This window comes from Saccoglossus kowalevskii, chromosome 18 (genome assembly GCF_978046115.1).
Source record: "Saccoglossus kowalevskii chromosome 18, keSacKowa6.1, whole genome shotgun sequence".
NCBI lineage: Eukaryota > Metazoa > Hemichordata > Enteropneusta > Harrimaniidae > Saccoglossus > Saccoglossus kowalevskii.
Genome location: NC_140658.1, coordinates 16,456,656 through 16,477,294, shown reverse-complemented (window position 1 = coordinate 16,477,294; position 20,639 = coordinate 16,456,656). Strand labels below are relative to the sequence as shown.

General features: G+C 36.5%; 1 protein-coding gene across 1 annotated transcript in view; it reads left to right on the top strand.

Annotated features, from left to right (window-relative positions):
- LOC102802022 (RB1-inducible coiled-coil protein 1-like) overlaps positions 1-16,704 on the top strand; it is a 29,370-nt gene extending 12,666 nt beyond the window's left edge. The window contains exons 12-19 of the mRNA XM_085493214.1: positions 317-417; positions 1,218-3,064; positions 4,046-4,274; positions 7,212-7,314; positions 7,958-8,010; positions 9,764-9,910; positions 10,429-10,480; positions 10,922-16,704. Of these exons, the coding sequence (XP_085349340.1) occupies positions 317-417; positions 1,218-3,064; positions 4,046-4,274; positions 7,212-7,314; positions 7,958-8,010; positions 9,764-9,910; positions 10,429-10,480; positions 10,922-10,996 (2,607 nt within the window). The 3' untranslated portion in view covers positions 10,997-16,704. The remainder of the gene's footprint in view (positions 1-316; positions 418-1,217; positions 3,065-4,045; positions 4,275-7,211; positions 7,315-7,957; positions 8,011-9,763; positions 9,911-10,428; positions 10,481-10,921) is intronic.
- The last annotated feature ends 3,935 nt before the right edge of the window (positions 16,705-20,639 follow it).

Sequence of the window (20,639 nt, the reverse complement as noted above, 5' to 3'; positions counted from 1 at the left end):
ATGGCATGACCGACTGCAAGACATTGTTTCATATTCCCATTGAATTGTGGGTTTGAATTTGAATTTGTTTATGTTTTTTAAATAGTGTTCCAACATATATGGATTCTTATGTGTTCTGAATTACTGGGACTCGCAGTATTTCATAACAAGGCAAAACCCTGTGAATCCTTGTTTGTTTTTTACTATGCATATATGCAAATTCAGACCATCAAATATTCGATACAAGACCCCAATAAATCTTATGAGTATTCTCTTATGAGTGAATATTTCGTGAATATTAGATTCAAATTAATTTCTATCTATCTTCCTTTCTCAGGCTGACGTTCCTGAATCTTTTGATACTCGCCTCCCAGTGATCTCAGCGAATGACATCACCAAACTAAGAGACTTGGTTCCTGAGTTGAATGATATTCTTAAGTAAGTGAGCTTTCGTGAAAATGAAAAAAAAAAAAACATATTATGGTAGTAGAATGTAGAAAGATTTACCATGGATTTGTATAAATTGGTATAAGGAGTTGCTGTTCTAACGACCTTGGTCAAAAACAGATATATCTGGTTACCAATCTGGTTATACGGGCATCTGTTTGTGTTCACTCATAAAGTAAAGAATTGTGTGTGTGTCATTTTCTCTCCCTGCATTGTAGCTGATCCACCTGTGTATTGTGTGGAACATTTTTTTTTTTTACCAAGTTGCAAAATTATCTGTAACTAATATTGTGATACTAAAACCATGGGGGAGTCTTGCTACAAAGTTCTACATGTACCTAGCTTGTGCCCTCTTCGACGGATTTACTTGGATGCAAACTACTAGGTCACTAAGGAATGCGACTTTGGGGGAACCTTAGTTAAGGTCCGCAGGTGCTTGTGTTCGACCGAGCCTGGTTGACGCCAGGATAGCGCATTAAACTGCCATTTGATAGGAAGATGGCCGCACAGCCCTGTCATGTAGTCCCAAACATGAATATGACTTCTGTGGCAAAAATGCACTATGTGTCATCACTAGCACTTGCAATTTGCACATACAACAAAAAAAGTCAGGACAGACAACAGTGACATTCAATCTCCGGAACTGTCGCCTGGCACAAAAAAACACAAAAAACTACTAGGTTATGTCTGAGTTAATCCACAGGTGAGGGCGTAATAAATTTCACTGCCTATGTCAGGTCATACATATACCTAGAAATGCAATTTTCACCAAATTTTCTTTTCTTCTGTAGAGTGCCTAATGTGGAAGACATTAAAGAGGACTTTGATGACCACCACCAAAAGGTGTTGAGTTTAAAAAATCTAACTGATAGAAGTCCAATCAAGGAACTTGCCGGGGATAGCGAGATCACTCTGGTTGAAGAGAGTGCATCATTAGAGAAAAGACTTTGCAAACTGACAGACAACAAAGAAGATGACTCCAAGAGACTGAGTTTGAGTTTTGAAAAAGTTGAGAATGTTTGTGACGAGTTTCAAACGATGTCAGAGGAGCTATCTTCCAATACAATGGAGGAGTTCCCCGAACAGAGTGCCGATTCATTGCCATTTGTTTCACTGCTGCCAGACAATGACGAGTTTTTATCAGCATCGCAAAGTCTGTTGACTGACACTACAGTGCAGATGGAGAGGACGATGGTAGAGGATATAGATATAGACGATTTACAAAGCACTCTGATGAAAAAGTCAATCCAACTTGTAAAAACTCAAGATGATTTGTCATTAATGAAAGGAGTGTTGCAACAAAAGCAGGAACAAGCACAGAAACTCTCTGATATGTTAGATGAAACCAAAGTCATTCTTAAAAGCGATTTTGAGAACTTGAAAGATGTGGTAGAGAACAGTAAACATGTGTTTTCTACCTTAGTAAAAGAAGCAAATGTTAAATTTACAACAGCCTTGAAAGCAGTTCAAGAACTGGAAGAGGAGAAAAGGATGCAACTAAGAGATGAGATTGGGAGGATGAAGCAGGAGCATGATGATGTAAAGCGTAACCTGGAAACAAGACTTCAGGAACAAGAAGAGAACTCGCAAGCATTAGAAAAGGAAAAACAGGAGTATGAAAATCAACTAAAGTCAAGCGTGGATAATGCTGTGACTTTACAGGAACATTATGAGGTTAAACTGGTTGAAATCAAAGCCTCGGCTGAAGATGAAAAAATGAAGACTATTAAAGTTATTAGGGAGGAGCTTCTAGAACAGATTAATGACCTTGAGATTGATGTTAAGGCAAAGGAAAAGGTTATAGCGCAGCTGGCTTTGGAAAAGGAGAAGGTTGAGCTGGATTTGACTGAACGATTTGAAAGCCAGTCCGCTGAGTTGGAGCAAAAAGTAATGGAAGAGGCAGCTACAAAGTACGAACGGGATGTTGAGTTGCTGGAAGAGAGAATGGCGAGTCAGAAGAAGGATGCAATTGACGAGATGAGGTTAGAATTTAGTGAAATGATGGAGAAAACAAAGAAGGATGCTGCTGAGGAGAAAGAAGAACTGGCAGAGAGGTTGAACCGCGAAATCGAAGAAAAATTTACTGAGGAAATGAGACAATTGCAGGAGAATATGGTGCGAGAAAAACAGAGAGAAATGGAAGAATTACGTGAACAGCTAGGTAAAGAGCATGAAAATGAAATGACAAACTTGAAAACAAAATACGAGTCCGAGAAAAGTGAATACTTCACGCTTTTGCAGACAGACACTGAAAAAGAGCAGGCTGTAAGCAAAATGGAAGAGTCTTTCTTCACCGACAAGCAGAGTTCAGTTTTATCAGCCGTGGAAGAGGAACGTCGAAAATATGAAGAGTTGATTAACAAGCTGCGTGCTGATTATGCCGAGGAGAGGGAGCATGCCATTGCGGCTGCTGTGGACTTAGAGAGACAGAAACACAACGCGGACATACAAGATCTGGTGAAATCGTACGAGAAGGATAAATTAGACAGTCTGACCAACATGAGAACTAGTATACAAGCTGAAAAACAAATCAGTTTCAATGAAGCTGTGAGTAAAGTAACAATACAGAAAACTAAGATTATTGAGGACCTCAAATGCCTACAGGAGCAACTTTTACAAGCGCAGGTTAAAGACAAAGGTAAGTATATTTCTTGTCTGTAGGGAGCGCTATTGCTGCAAACTATATATTGCATATTATTACCTGATTCACGCTAATAACTAGTCAAGGGAATTATTGTTATTGGAGGGAAAACTAGGATTTTGTAGTGATTTCGCATGATTTTTACTTTTGCAGGGTGTGTTTGTAAAAATTAGTTCTTCGCCAGACTGAAGCTGCTGAAATTAGGTTTATCAACACAATCATGAATTTAAAAAATGCATTCATGATAAAACTCAATAGAATTCAATCACTGCTCTTGAACTCTTACAACTTTTATATTTGTATTCATACATGCATTCAGATCTATGAGCGTTACTTGGAAGATTACCATGATTGAATTTAACATGTTCTGTTTATTGGGTGTAATAATACAAATTTTCAACCCAACAGCGAGGGACATACAGTTTTAGAGACCCTCAGAACCTCAGTTTCATATCGACTGACAATGAGCTCCTCGGTTGACAATGACCTCTTCGGGACGTTAAAACTGTACGTCCACATTTGTATAATGAACCCAAGCATATGACAAGTCACGCACAGGAACTATTTGTGATGCAACAAAAAAATATCTTCAAAAACATTTACTTATAGTTATGGAATTTTGTAAAATTCACATTTTATAAACAAAATAAGTGTAAAAACACAAGAAATAAGGTTTAATTTAGTTTTAGTTGTGTTTTTAGAAGCTTTATACAGCCCGATACAATATTTTTATTTTCTTGAATAATTCCTCTTATATACCAATGAGACAGGACTCAGGACTACCGGTATATAAAGTTTGGGCAATAAAAAACTGGGTGCTGTGGAACATTATTTAACGAACAGAAAAAATTCTTCGGGGGTGTCTCGCTCTGAACTAGATATCGGCAGCAATTCACATCATTCTACTTGAGAAAACTGAAATGTTAACATGTAAGATGTCACATTTGTTGTAATAGTTTGTGTAATCTGATTTTATAGAAACTATTGCTAACCTGCTATCTGGCACTACCAATGTGGATGAAGAATTACAAAAAGCATTGACGGACACGCAGCAGACTAACCAGCAACTGAGACAAAGAATTAGTGAATTGGAGACCAATCTAGGTTTATCGGAGAGAAAAGTGGAGGTGTTGGAAGGTAGAGTACCATTACACCGAGAGAGACCACCATCAATTACTGACAACCCACTCTCAGCTTCTGCACATAGGTGAGTGAATACTTTAAAACCCATTGAAATAGCCGCATATAATTTTAGCAAATTTGAAAACAGAATCCTAATTTAGCTAAAATGGCAACAATCTAATTGTGAGAATATACATTATTTTAAATTAGCTACCAGTACATCTTGAATTAGCGAAATTATAGATTAGCTATTAAAATTAGCTGAAATAACACGCTAGTTAAAAAGATGTGTTTTACAGTACTCTGTATTAGCAAAAAAATCACATGCTTGTATACGCATACTTACATGCAAAAATCCTGCAAGAACATTCAAAGACAGTGGTTGTTATACAACACAGTATACAGCTGCCATCAACACAAGGTTCTTGAAGAAATTGACCTTTTAGACAGGTAGTTTTTATACAGAGGTTGATTAATTAATTTATATAGAACATTATGATAATAATTGGTCAACAGATATTTGAGGATGATGAAAAAAAAATGGACTTGTTGACAAAATTGCAATAGTCTATTGTAAAAAACCAAATATGTCACCAGTTTTGCCTTTCTTACACAGGTTCATTTTGTCCAAACTGTTACCAAAATGGCGGCCACTGGACACATTATACAAGTGGTCTTTTTATACAGGTCACTTTATCTGTAAATTACATTACCGTCACTATAGGGAGGTGGTCTTTATACACAGGTCACTTTACATATAAATTGCCTTGGGACTGCACATATGTGGTCACTGTAAGCAGGTGGTATTTATACACAGGTCACTTTACATGTAAATTGCCTTGGGACTGCCTATAGGTGGTCACTATAGGCAGGTGGTCTTTATACACAGGTCACTTTACATGTAAATTGCCTAGGGACTGCCTATAGGTGGTCACTATAGGCAGGTGGTTTTTATACACAGGTCACTTTACATATAAATTGCCTTGGGACTGCACATATGTGGTCACTGTAAGCAGGTGGTATTTATACACAGGTCACTTTACATGTAAATTGCCTTGGGACTGCCTATAGGTGGTCACTATAGGCAGGTGGTCTTTATACACAGGTCACTTTACATGTAAATTGCCTTGGGACTGCCTATAGGTGGTCACTATAGGCAGGTGGTCTTTATACACAGGTCACTTTACATATAAATTGTCTTGGGACTGCCTATAGGTGGTCACTGTAGGCAGGTGGTCTTTATACACAGGTCACTTTACATGTAAATTGCCTTGGGACTGCCTATAGGTGGTCACTATAGGCAGGTGGTCTTTATACACAGGTCACTTTACATGTAAATTGTCTTGGGACTGCCTATAGGTGGTCACTGTAGGCAGGTGGTCTTTTTATACAGGTCACTTTACATGTAAATTGCCTTGGGACTGCATATATGTGGTCACTATAGGCAGGTGGTCTTTATACACAGGTCACTTTACATGTAAATTGCCTTGGGACTGCACATATGTGGTCACTGTAGGCAGGTGGTCTTTATACACAGGTCACTTTACATGTAAATTGCCTTGGGACTGCACATAGGTGGTCACTATAGGCAGGTGGTCTTTATACACAGGTCACTTTACATGTAAATTGTCTTGGGACTGCCTATAGGTGGTCACTGTAGGCAGGTGGTCTTTATACACAGGTCACTTTACATGTAAATTGTCTTGGGACTGCCTATAGGTGGTCACTGTAGGCAGGTGGTCTTTATACACAGGTCACTTTATATGTAAATTGTCTTGGGACTGCCTATAGGTGGTCACTATAGGCAGGTGGTCTTTATACACAGGTCACTTTACATGTAAATTGTCTTGGGACTGCCTATAGGTGGTCACTATAGGCAGGTGGTCTTTATACACAGGTCACTTTACACGTAAATTGTCTTGGGACTGCCTATAGGTGGTCACTGTAGGCAGGTGGTATTTATACACAGGTTACTTTACATGTAAATTGTCTTGGGATTGCCTACAGGTGGTCACTATAGGCAGGTGGTCTTTATACACAGGTCACTTTACATGTAAATTGTCTTGGGACTGCCTATAGGTGGTCACTGTAGGCAGGTGGTCTTTATACACAGGTCACTTTACATGTAAATTGTCTTGGGACTGCCTATAGGTGGTCACTGTAGGCAGGTGGTATTTATACACAGGTCACTTTACATGTAAATTGCCTTGGGACTGCCTATAGGTGGTCACTATAGGCAGGTGGTCTTTATACACAGGTCACTTTACATGTAAATTGCCTTGGGACTGCACATATGTGGTCACTATAGGCAGGTGGTCTTTATACACAGGTCACTTTACATGTAAATTGTCTTGGGACTGCCTATAGGTGGTCACTGTAGGCAGGTGGTATTTATACACAGGTCACTTTACATGTAAATTGTCTTGGGACTGCCTATAGGTGGTCACTGTAGGCAGGTGGTATTTATACACAGGTCACTTTACATGTAAATTGTCTTGGGACTGCCTATAGGTGGTCACTGTAGGCAGGTGGTATTTATACACAGGTCACTTTACATGTAAATTGTCTTGGGACTGCACATATGTTGTCACTATAGGCAGGTGGTCTTTTTATACAGGTCACTTTACATGTAAATTGCCTTGGGACTGCACATATGTGGTCACTATAGGCAGGTGGTCTTTTTATACAGATCACTTTACATGTAAATTGCCTTGGGACTGCACATATGTGGTCACTATAGGCAGGTGGTCTTTATGCACAGGTCACTTTACATGTAAATTGTCTTGGGACTGCACATATGTTGTCACTATATCCAGGTGGTCTTTTTATACAGGTCACTTTACATGTAAATTGCATATGTGTCATTTATTTATTTAATATTTGTATTATAAAAAGTAGGTCAAACTTTATAGCATTAATTATTACATTGTGTTTTTGGAAAAACGGTATCATTGAAAAATTTATCATTATGAATTAATTATGTGCTATATTCACGATGTGTAAAATGTTTTATCTCTGACAGTGACATCACGTTTGCTAGTTTGGATTCTAGAGATAGAATACACATGTTAGAAGTAACTCTTAGAGCTAAAGAAGAGGAGTGTACAACATTAAATCAAAGGCTGGTATGTAATCTATTCAAAGTATCAAGTTACTGGAATGAGCGTCTGGTAAGGGGTCTGTACGTCTGCATTTCCATTTTCACATTTTGGCTCTCTAAAATAGAGTTAGGGATCAGGAAGTTTCTAGACGACACTCTTACTGTTCTATGATAGTATTCATGAGGTATATTCTGAGTAACCCACCAAATGACGAGTTTCAGAGGAGTGACTTTCAGATTCTAGGGAGTCACAGTAACTTTATCTTGGGTCCTAAGGAGTCGCATTTTCTTTCACTGGGGTTCTAAAGAGTCATAATGATTTTCACTGGGGAGTCTCAGTAACTTTCTGGTGTCCTAGACAGTGACTTTTCTTGGGATCTCAGGGAGTCACAGTGACTTTCCCTGTGGTGCTAGGGAGTCTCTGTGGCTTTACCTCATGTCCTATTCATTTATCAAAATTGTTAGCTACAAAACTTTAATTTATGCTTACAATCTAAACTAGATTTTTAATTGTACATTTTTTGTAAGTGTAATTGTGATTGTGTAAGTGTTGCAGTTGCCGTACATTAAAAAATTGTATATGTATATGTTTTTTTGGAATCAACATCAATCAACGGTGTAAATGCATTCAATGTTCAGTCTTGACAGTTATGTCTGTCTCTTCACAGATGCAGTTGACCAAAGCTGCCTCGATCAAAGCTGATAAAGTAACAATAAAAGAGTAAGTCTTCCTGCGATAGAAACTGTCCTTATATTGAGTCCAGCTCTACTGCATCGCATGTGGTCAGAAAATCTAATTCATTTGTCTTAAGGTAGAGATGCAGTTTACCTGACAGGTATTTTAATTAATTAATTAGGAAACCAAGATGACCTCCCTTGTCCACAAAACTATACATTTTCGGAAAGCTTATTGTATGAATTTTAAAATTTTCTTAGTATTTTTTTTCTATGGTCACTGTAGTTTGAAATATGCACAAAAATGTGCTTTTTTGGTCAAAAGTGATTTTAATAAAAATAGCTTCTAAACCATGCTTCTGTTTCCTGTCAAATTTGGTTTATGGGTACATCTGTTTACTATGAAGAAAGTGCCGTCTTGAAAACTGTCTACCAGTTGTCAATTTTACAGGGCGGCAGCTCAAATTTCACTACTTCAAGTGTATTCATAAATTAACGCCCATGCTAGTTGTCTGTACGATTGTTGTAACACTGTTCAACCAAAAACAATTTCCCGACGGCCTTTTGAAGATAAACACATTGTCAATCATTTGTGAAAATTTCAAAACAAAAGGTCAAAGCGTCTAGGAGCTATTGTTTTTTAAAGTTCTGGAATGTGCACTAAAAAGAAGCTGAGATAATTTCTAATTTACAGAACAATTAACTCAGTAGGAAGTTTGCTAATGCTCATAATTAAAATGGCTGTAACAGTTCCAAATTTAAATGTATTATCGTTTTGTTAAAAGTTAAATATAGTGCATATTATGGAGATCCCGTCATTTCTTTTTTTCACCATGTTTCTTTATTTTTATTTATGTAAAGCCTTGCTAAATCTTGCTAAGCATTCAAAAGAGAGAATGTTTGCACCTGTTATCTATATTTTTAAATCATTTTTTGAGTATGTTCCACTATTCACAATTGTACAAAATTTTAACAGTCTATAGCCAAGACTGTTTGGATAATAAAAAGCAAAAAAAATTTCACTCCCAAGTGCCCACGAACCTGCATCTCTACCTTAACCGCTTACAATTTTCACTGCTAGAAATTTTCGTGTTTTCAGGATTCTATGAATATTTTGTGAAAGTCGCTGAAACTTCATGTCCTAGGACCCAAGAGAAATGTTCACTGCTACAAATTTTCAACTCCAACTGTGTTACTTTGCTGTGACTTTTCAGTGCCCTGATATTACAACTGTCACTGAGATCCTGAGAACCCTTCATCACAGTGATTTTCACAAAATGTTGACCTCAAAACGCTTTTAAATTATTAAACTTGAACATTTCTGACAGCGAAAATTAAAAATTTCACAATATTGGTTTATAATTATTGGAATACTGCCCTCAAAATCCTTGATTTGATATCTGAAGTCATTTAATTTTTAGAGTTCATTTTATGTATTTTCTCAGTCAAATGTAATTTTTTTTTCAATTGCCTGCAAGTCTTGATCAAAGTTGGTGAAAAATATAAATACAGTTGTGTGGTTTTAGTTGTGAAAAGTATTAAAAGTTGACTTTGGCATTACGCCAAAAAACAAATAAACAATATTCATATATTTGGCCACATGTGTCAGTTTAAATTATGCTTGTCATAGCTTCTTTTTTTTTCCAGAATTTTAGAAAATATAAAATTTAAAAATCATATTTGTCAATTTCAGATTTGAAATAAAAAGCCACGTGCATACATCAATTTCAAAAAATGAATTGCCCAATCTTTTTTTGCCTGAGTTCTAATGCATTTCTAAAGCTAGTTGTTTGTTTTAGTTTTTCAATAGGTGACATTGTACTGGTATGTTTTGATGAGTATCGGGATAACTATGTAGTGTTTACTATGGGTCCAACTCTTTACTTCATACACTCAGACTCTGTAAGTGGATTGAAATTGATACAGCAGCCGGGCCAAGAAAGAAAGTAAGTCCAGGTTCTCTCTCGTAAAATCGTTTGTTTTCAAATGATTTCACAAAGCATGATATTATTTGTCTGATTAATAGTGTATATGTTTACGTGAGTGATGAGTGTATCTATGGTTGAACATACTTACAGGTAAATTACGAACATATAAACATGCGAAATTTAAATTCAGACCACGGCAAAATGTGTTCTACCATTGTCAAATTAGTCACATTTTAATGATCCAATAAATGTAATTGTTAAGTTTGTGTACGCTTCTATGCACGTGTGTTTTGAATATAGCAAAAACTTTACCGTATTTGCTCCATTAGTAGCGTATATTTGAATCATCTAGTATATATATTCATTTTTGGTTTACATGCGCTTATATTAGGGATGTTTTTCTAAAAGAGCAATTACAAATACAGTATTTTAAAAACAGATTTTTTCCAAATTGTCGTTACTCACTGAATGAGAATTCCATTGTCTGTCTTTATTGTCTGTTCTCAGTATAAAATATATTGCATTCTAATTTTTAGATTGTGGGTGTTGGCACAGATTACAGATAAAGAATACTGCCAAGCCAAGAAGGTAAGTACCGGTATCTCAGCATGTGTGTCTCTCAAAATCATTCCATGCTAACTGAAACATTTACTATTAACACCAAAAAACAGGGAGAGAAATGAGCGCAGTTTCATATGATATTTTGGTCTGAGTACTTCCTCAAGTCTACCATTTTGTTATTTTTTTACCTGCTAACAATCTTATTGTCTCACCTTTGATTGAACATCACATGATTGGGTCTTCTTTATTTTGATGTGTGTCTCTCAAAATCACTTCCATACTAGATGAAACATTTACTATTAACACCAAAAAAACAGGAAGAGAAATGAGCGCAGTTTCATATGATATTTTCGTCTGAGTACTTCCTCAAGTTCACCATTTTGTTATTTAGTTGCCTACAATCTTAGTGTTTTACCTTTGGTTGAACATCACAATGATTGAAACTTCTTTATTTGGATGTTTTTCCAGGCACAGAATCGTTTCAAGGTTCCACCGGGTACTAAATTTTACAGAGTGAAGGCTGTTCCATGGCCAAAGAAATAACCCGAATACACCCAGCTACCAAGTCACTCCATGAATATTCATGAACTTACCCAGTCAGCAACTCCCCCCCCCCCCCTACATGGATGAACAATTCAGATTTGGATGGTGCCTTGATGATGTCCCACCATGTGACTGTAACACTGCACGTGATTGGTTACAATACTGCAAGTATTAATGTTACAGACCAATCAGCATCTACTTAATATAATACATAATGTATTTCATTGTCCTGCCAAGCATCATATGTTTAATTATATTAAGTTCTCAGGTAATCAGGTAAATTAAATCAGATGCTTTTATTTGAATAAAGCATTGTGATAGTCATGCAGTAAAAAGTAAGAAATCATATACAGTATTTGCTATATGTACATTACAGGTGTTACTTCTATGAGTACTGTAAAATCTGTATTAGGAACCGCGGCTTCTATTAAAATTGTACAATGCAATATAGGGGATGCGGCTTCTATTAGAGCACCTACACATATGAGAAATGATGAATTTTTTGTTCTCAATTATTCAAAAAGGATGGGTGTGACTTCTATTAGGGATGCGGCTTTTAATACAGTTTTTACGGTACCTCTAATCTAGCTAATACGGTTGGATTTATAAGATAAGGAGGATATATAACTCGGATATTTAGGATGTGCGATGAAGTTATTGCATGAATTTTCATAGTGCAATGGAGGATTGGAAATATTTGATTGAACAAATAGAAATGAATAAGATGATGGCTGTGTTTCGAAACGCAAAACAATATACATGTTTTTTGAACAAGCAATAGCACAAGCATACCTGAGTCAGCTGAAAATCAAAAGTTTTTTCGCATACACTCTTTTTTTATCTTGCGTGTGATGCAAATGACTTTTTTCAATTCGCATATGACGCCGTCGTCGCATTTTACACCTCTTTCATGCCCCCATTTTATAAATCCTGTGTTGTATCAAACATTACACAAAACTTTGGCTGTGGTGCTCTAAAATAACAATAACAATTAATAACTTGAATTTGGAATACTCCCTGGCAGTCAAATTACATATTGTTTTTGCGGACATCAACTTTGCATTTGAGTCTGAATGTACATTCTTAAAGAAAATTCTCTCTGATTGAAATAGAAAAAAACTTATAGTTGTGTATGTTTACGTCAAAGTCACTCAAATGGTCTGTAAATATTCATTTTTCTCCATAGACTGTTATTCAAAATGAGTTGGTAGCGACAGTGGGAAAAATTCTTTGTAATTAGAACATTCTCTGTAACTTACTGTACACGTAAACATTCTCAGAAAGCTTTGATATAGGAGAACAAGACTGCATTTTGTCAGAAGGCAGTGATGTCAGAAAGCTGTGATATAGGAGAACAGGAATGCATTTTGTCAGAAAGCTGTGATATAGGAGAACAGGAATGCATTTTGTCAGAAAGCTGTGATATAGGAGAACAGGACTGTATTTTGTCAGAAAGCTGTGATATAGGAGAACGGGACTGCATTTTGTCAGAAAGCTGTGATATATGAGAACAGGAATGCATTTTGTCAGAAAGCTGTGATATAGGAGAACAGGGCTGCATTTTGTCAGAAAGCTGTGATATAGGAGAACAGGAATGCATTTTGTCAGAAAGCTGTGATATATGAGAACAGGACTGCATTTTGTCAGAAAGCTGTGATATAGGAGAACAGGACTGCGTTTTGTCAGAAAGCTGTGATATAGGAGAACAGGACTGCATTTTGTCAGAAAGCTGTGATATAGGAGAACAGGAATGCATTTTGTCAGAAAGCTGTGATATAGGAGAACAGGGCTGCATTTTGTCAGAAAGCTGTGATATAGGAGAACAGGAATGCATTTTGTCAGAAAGCTGTGATATAGGAGAACAGGAATGCATTTTGTCAGAAAGCTGTGATATAGGAGAACAGGACTGTATTTTGTCAGAAAGCTGTGATATAGGAGAACGGGACTGCATTTTGTCAGAAAGCTGTGATATATGAGAACAGGAATGCATTTTGTCAGAAAGCTATGATATAGGAGAACAGGGCTGCATTTTGTCAGAAAGCTGTGATATAGGAGAACAGGGCTGCATTTTGTCAGAAAGCTGTGATATAGGAGAACAGGAATGCATTTTGTCAGAAAGCTGTGATATATGAGAACAGGACTGCATTTTGTCAGAAAGCTGTGATATAGGAGAACAGGACTGCGTTTTGTCAGAAAGCTGTGATATAGGAGAACAGGACTGCATTTTGTCAGAAAGCTGTGATATAGGAGAACAGGAATGCATTTTGTCAGAAAGCTGTGATATAGGAGAACAGGGCTGCATTTTGTCAGAAAGCTGTGATATAGGAGAACAGGACTGCATTTTGTCAGAAAGCTGTGATATAGGAGAACAGGAATGCATTTTGTCAGAAAGCTGTGCTATATGAGAACAGGACTGCATTTTGTCAGAAAGCTGTGATATATGAGAACAGGACTGCATTTTGTCAGAAAGCTGTGATATAGGAGAACAGGAATGCATTTTGTCAGAAAGCTGTGATATAGGAGAACAGGACTGCGTTTTGTCGGAAAGCTGTGATATAGGAGAACAGGGCTCTGTGCATTTTCAGACGTTGCTTGCTTGAGAGCGCAAGTTACATAAAAAAGAATAAGCATGAAGTCCCAGTCATCCATTCCTATTACATTACTGAATGGTTTACAGTTCATTTGTGAGGTTTTTATTACAAACTAAATGTTAGCCGTTTGAGTGTCATATTTTTTGTTTTCTGCTAAAACTGACCCATTTCTTTTCTATAACTTTATTGAAAATTTCAGACCAAATTAACATAATGTCCTAGTAGCTACAGGTTTCATCGATATTTTGGAAAAAATATGGGTTTTATTTTGTGAATGTTGACAAAAATTGACACTCAAGAGTTACTGTATTTATCACTGTCACTACCTTCAACTGTAAATAGAAATACCATTTTCCTGAGTTTACAAAATCCTTTAATAAATGTTATTGATAATAACAAATCTATCTCTGGTAACCAGAATTTAATACAGCAAGAGAATTAGTTTTATATACTGGCAATTGTCAGTATGAAATTGACCTTATCAGTCACCCAGAACCTTTAATCAATTTTAAATTATACAATTTTAGGCTAGACCCCCTTGAAAATTGCTCAATGGATTTTGCAAGTGTAAATTCATTTTTTTGAGTCAAAATTCAAGAAGCACAGAGGTGCATATTAAGAAACAACTTTTTACTATTTCTAAATTATTTATGTTGATGAAATGAAATTGAATTTCCATATCTTGCAGCATGCAGTGGCATTTTGGGCAAAATGTCAACCCCCACTATCTTGCAAAACAAAAAAAAGAAAACATTGTACGAGTTTCAAAAGTGATTTTGGGAGTCTGGTCGCATATCAATATATGAAATATAAACTAGAGCATATGTTATTTATGCATAGATAAGTAGGTTAAGTAATTTGTTATTAGTGCAAGGTCCATTCATACCCCGGTAATGAGGATATTTCTACCTTTCTGTTGATTTTAATTAGGATTAATTACTGTAAAATCTGTATTACCAGTAGAAGCTGCGGCTTCTATTAAAATGGTACAATACAGCACAGGGGATGCGGCTTCTATTAGAGCATCTACACATATGAGAAATGATGAATTTTTTTTTTCTCAATTGTTCAAAAAGAATGGGTGCGACTTCTATTAGGGATGCAGCTTCTGAAACAGATTTTACAGTAGTCTGACCTGATTCTAACCATGTTCATTGTAATTCTCTGAAAAACTTTGTCTTGATATTTTCTGGAGTTTGTTTTTTTAGTCCATACAGTGTAACCTGTCTAAACTGAAAATTTAAAAAAAAAATAAAATCATTTTACAGAGGTGTTTTAGGAATTTTGATATTAACAAGTCTACTGTATATGTGAAAAAACTAAACCACGAAAAGTGGAGGTGGTTTCTGGTTTTCACTGGAATTTGCTTTGGTGCTGATGACAATTTATTATTTGTATGGGTAGATCCAGATCTAAGATTATGAAAATTTGACCGAAAATGTTTTCGTCTCGCAAACTGTGAGTTAGGTTTCCAACTCAGACTCAACTTTCTTGAGTTTCTGACTGCTTTCTCTACACTGTCTACTAGTGTTACAATCTATATATCTCTGTATTGTGTGTGTGTGTATAATGTATCATGTACTAGTATGTATTCCAGTGTACTGAAAATATGTATCCCCAGAAACTATCACATATTCATGTATATTCATTTCTTATATGAAGTTATCTGTTTTGCAAAGAATAATTATTATTGACTGAAATGTTATTTTTGAGTGATGTTAATTTGATTGCATGTTATTTCTCTGCAGATGTACCTCAGTCAAGTGAGTGTACTCACATTTCACCCATTAGTATAGCGCCCTCACCCTATTCTCATTAGTATAGTGCCCTCTCACTTCTCCTTAGTATAGTACCCTCACACCTCTTTCGTTGGTATAGAGCCCTCACATTTCTTTCATGACTATCTTTGGGGCGGACATCCAGGCATTTTCACCGCCAAAAACTCACCGAAAACGGTACTTTGGGATGGTTGTTGAGAGTCCCCTGAACAGTGTAACAAGATTAGCCCTACGTGTATAACATATATGAATTTGGTTGTTCGGGATTACTTCAAAGTTGAGTTTGTGTTGTTTTCTCGAATTTTCACCGGCTCGACCAGCGTTCCACAGCAGCGCGTCTTAGCAACGTGGAACGTCTTGTGACGTTGCTCCGCCCCTAGGATAGTGTCCTCACACTTCTCCTTATTATAGTGCCCTCACTCTTCTCCTTATTATAGTGCCCTCACACTTCTCGTTATTATAGTGCCCTCACTCTTCTCCTTATTATAGTGCCCTCACTCTTCTCCTTATTATAGTACCCTCACTCTTCTCCTTATTATAGTGACCTCACACTTCTCATTATTATAGTGCCCTTACACTTCTCATTAGTATAGCACCCTCACATTTCTCATTAGAATAGCACCCTCATACTTCTCTCAATAGTATAGTGCCCTCACACATAATACTTGCAATGCACTTTCACCAATTACAGTACTTGTATACAACTAATGTTTACAGTAATTGGCTCGGATGATGGTCAGATCTCATCGAAATCTGACAAGTACAGGTTTCATGTTGTGTTTCTCTTCAGAGGGCCAACTTGCTTGCACGTTGACAGGAGGGGTGTCATACACCTAGCTAGTCTAGCTACAATATCTCATAAAGCAGTACTAGCTACCAATTTGTTTATACCCATATCACCTCCTTGTTAGTGTTTTCAATCAATTTATCGTTGCCTCTCTGACTTTGCTTCCAAACGGTATTTACTCTAATACAAAAGCGCATCTCCATTATAATTACAAATGTAACCTAAACAGCTTTTTTTCAGTTTTTTTGTAACCACACAAACCTTACAGTATGTAGTTCTGTGTATACATCTGCTCATTAAAAAACACCCATCATTAAAAATGGTGAATATTGCCTGTTTAAATAAACGTTTAAATTTGGAGATTTATTTTTAATCAAAGGACCTTTTCATAATATTTTTTGAAATAATTTCAGGTATATTTACATGTTTTCAATTCTGTATATAATTAATTCATCCTCCTATACATTCGGGGTTGTTGCAATTTATTGTGTATTGGTAGTGGTGTATGTTGTTGCTATAGTAACGATATTAAAGGCAAGTGGTGAAAATTTCTATTTTGTGTTATTTGATATGTGTAAGTTTAGTTCAGAATCTTAAAATCTTTTGGTTTCATCACTGCCTCATTAAAGCATGCAGTGTCAAATCGCGAAAAAGCTCTGGTGGCAAGAATGTTCAAGGTCTACAAGAAAAACTTAATTACTAAATTAAATTACTAACCAGACTAAATTTGTATCAAGGGAGTTTGTTTATGAAATCAGTGCTTACCAATTTCTCATTTACACCTACATGTTATAAATTTCATGCTGTTTTAAAGGGATGGTGGTCGTCATGCTGCGCATATGTGACATTTGTGTTGATAAACATTGATTTTCCCACAATCCAATGCGAATTTATAATGGAAATCATAAGTACGAGGTTTGACCATGGCGCGACTTGGACTAATTACCGCCGGTGACTCCTTTGATACCTTCCAATCACCTGAAAAATACTTAATTAAAGCTTGGTAACATCTCAGTCTGTACTCGTTTATCTGCGCAACAGTCAAAGTTGCCATCTGTGTTTAAATGAAACCCATATATCTCGCACATGTGTGATGCAATGTTGCCCTTATGGGTAAAGACCAGTGTTTTACAATACACCACTTGGAAAGAATTCATTGGTACTTTGTTCAATGCCTGGGACTATTGCTCATTTTGCAGTATAGAATTTGATTAGAATGTTACATACCGGTAATGTTTATGATTTACGCAAAATGTTCACGACTGGTTTGTCCTGCCATGCTCTCTATCTCTGTCACTGGGGGTGGGGAGTGGGTGGGGGTGGTTGTTAAATATGCTAATGAGTAGAATGAATTGTAATCTGCCAACCAATAAGAAAGACAGCATTTGGTCTGACTTGTTCCATGTACCTATAACGCATGCATGGTCTGACAAGTAGAATCTGTTGCGCATGCACACGCCTACTTTCTTCTTTGGGAATAATAATAACGCCACTGCATCTTTCACTCATGCAATATAATTGTGCTATTTCTCAACGCACGTATACATGCAATTGAAAAGTAAATATACTGGTCAAGTTTCCTCCAACAGTTGTAAATATTGTAAGTGTAAGACCATTGTTTGGCTGATTACATATTTCCGATTATCTGTAATTAGCGAAACAAACCATTTACTAATTAAAATCTTATTATTTTCGGCAAATATTTATGTCATTATATACACGACTGAAAGGTAAATATACTGGTCAAGTTTCGTCCGACAGTTGTAAATATTGCTTATTGTACTGATCTGTAAACTAAAAATTGGCATTCCAGCTCAGCAGCCAATCAGCGACGGCCTAACGCTTAGATGACAATTTCGGTTTCAAATACCCCGGCTTAGTGTTCTAGGTTCTTCGCGTAATTAGGTGTTCGTATGCAAGGGATTTTTCCACACAAAAACGCCGAATTCGGCCGAATTTTGTTATCGGTTGGCTTAATATAACCTCAATGGATCGCATTTTTGTGAAAGATTGGTATTTTTGTCCAGATTTGTAGGAATCTGAAAAACGCGTTTCACAACTTGTCTCTTATTTAGTTTTATGCGTCATTCAAGATGGCGGTCCCCATATAGTAAATATCGTATTTACATTGTATTTTATTATCACGTGTGCGCCAGCTGACTGTGTGTTCGACATTGTAATATGTCGACTTCCTGAAAATGCACATGGAAACGGGTAACAAGACCAGTGTTAGAAATATTTTCTGAGGCAAATTTAATCCCCACCCAAGGTTATCTTGAAGGACTGCAGGAAATTGACCCTTACCATATCATATTTATGGATTTATTTATGGATTAATCGGTATTCACATGAAGGCGCGACAATGTCATATAAATCATTATTGGACAATTATCCCAGACAAACCTTTCTAACTTAGACATTTTTCCGATTGTTAGACGATAATATCAGAGAAAAAACGAACTGTCCCAATAGTTGCCCAGACAGACCTGTCTAACTTAGACATTTTTAGACATTGTTAGACGATAGTATCGATAATATGGGAGAAAAACGAACTGTTGCAATAGTTGCCCAGACAGACCTGTCTAACTTAGACATTTTTAGACATTGTTAGACGATAGTATCGATAGTATCGGAGAAAAAACGAACTTTCCCAATAGTTGCCCAGACAGACCTGTCTAACTTAGACATTTTTAGACATTGTTAGACGATAGAATCGATAGTATCGGAGAAAAAACGAACTTTCCCAATAGTTGCCCAGACAAACCTGTCTAACTTAGACATTTTTATACATTGTTAGACGATAGTATCGATAATATCGGAGAAAAAACGAACTTTCCCAATAGTTGCCCAGACAAACCTGTCTAACTTAGACATTTTTAGACATTGTTAGACGATAATATCGGAGAAAAACGAACTGTCCCAATAGTTGCCCAGACAGACCTGTCTAACTTAGACATTTTTAGACTTTTTTATACATTGTTAGACGATAGTATCGATAATATGGGAGAAAAACGAACTGTTGCAATAGTTGCCCAGACAGACCTGTCTAACTTAGACATTTTTAGACATTGTTAGACGATAGTATCGATAGTATCGGAGAAAAAACGAACTTTCCCAATAGTTGCCCAGACAGACCTGTCTAACTTAGACATTTTTAGACATTGTTAGACGATAGAATCGATAGTATCGGAGAAAAAACGAACTTTCCCAATAGTTGCCCAGACAAACCTGTCTAACTTAGACATTTTTATACATTGTTAGACGATAGTATCGATAATATCGGAGAAAAAACGAACTTTCCCAATAGTTGCCCAGACAAACCTGTCTAACTTAGACATTTTTAGACATTGTTAGACGATAATATCGGAGAAAAACGAACTGTCCCAATAGTTGCCCAGACAGACCTGTCTAACTTAGACATTTTTAGACTTTTTTAGACATTGTTAGACAATATTATCGATAATATCGGAGAAAAACGAACTGTCCCAATAGTTGCTCAGACAGACCTGTCTAACTTAGACATTTTTAGACATTGTTAGACGATATTATCGATAATATCGGAGAAAAACGAATTGTCCCAATAGTTGCTCAGACAGACCTGTCTAACTTAGACATTTTTAGATTTTTTTAGATATCATTAGACGATATTATCAATAATATCGGAGAAAAACGAACTGTCGCAATAGTTGCCCAGACAGACCTGTCTAACTTAGACATTTTTAGACGATAATATCGGATAACGTTAAAAAGTGCAATGTCGCGCCTTCCTCGGTATTCAGCTACCCTAGTGTTTGTATCTAAATCTAAAGATATGCAAAAAACTCGTTTAGCTAGTTAACATGTGAATTTCCCTGCAACTTGAAACATCGCGAAGGGCTCCCCCGACACGGATTTTTGTTTAAACTTTTAATTTTTCCAAGACGCAGCAAACTCTGCTCATGATCGGAGACGTTGTCTCGTTGATAATTCGCCAATTCACCATAATCGTGGCGGTGAACTGTTAAGTTGATTTTTCAAAAGATCATATGGATATTCAATTCATATTCACCCCAACTTATTCGAACATTCTTTCGAAAATTTGAGACATTGTTTAAAAAATCCTGTACAGAGATATGTCTGATGACAACTAATAATACGCAATTCAGGCAGTACTAGAAATTAATTCTGATTACTAATCACGTTTATTTATCGAAAAGTTGGATACTTGAACGTGTATTAGACGAGCATGGTTGTAGTACTGTCGCATGTCCTTCAGTTCCATCTTAAATTTTCAAAGTGAATGTTCCGGCGAAGTACTATGGAAAGAAATGTCCGAACGGAACAACACCGTGGAGGCGGACGATGTTCAGTTCGTCTTAGCCACATAACCGCCGTTGTTGATACTAGTAACTTACGGCTTTCTCAGTTTATCCAGTACATGATAAAGGAGATTAAATATTATATTGCAATGGCGCAGTATCTAGTTTTATGCGTATATTTAATACGAA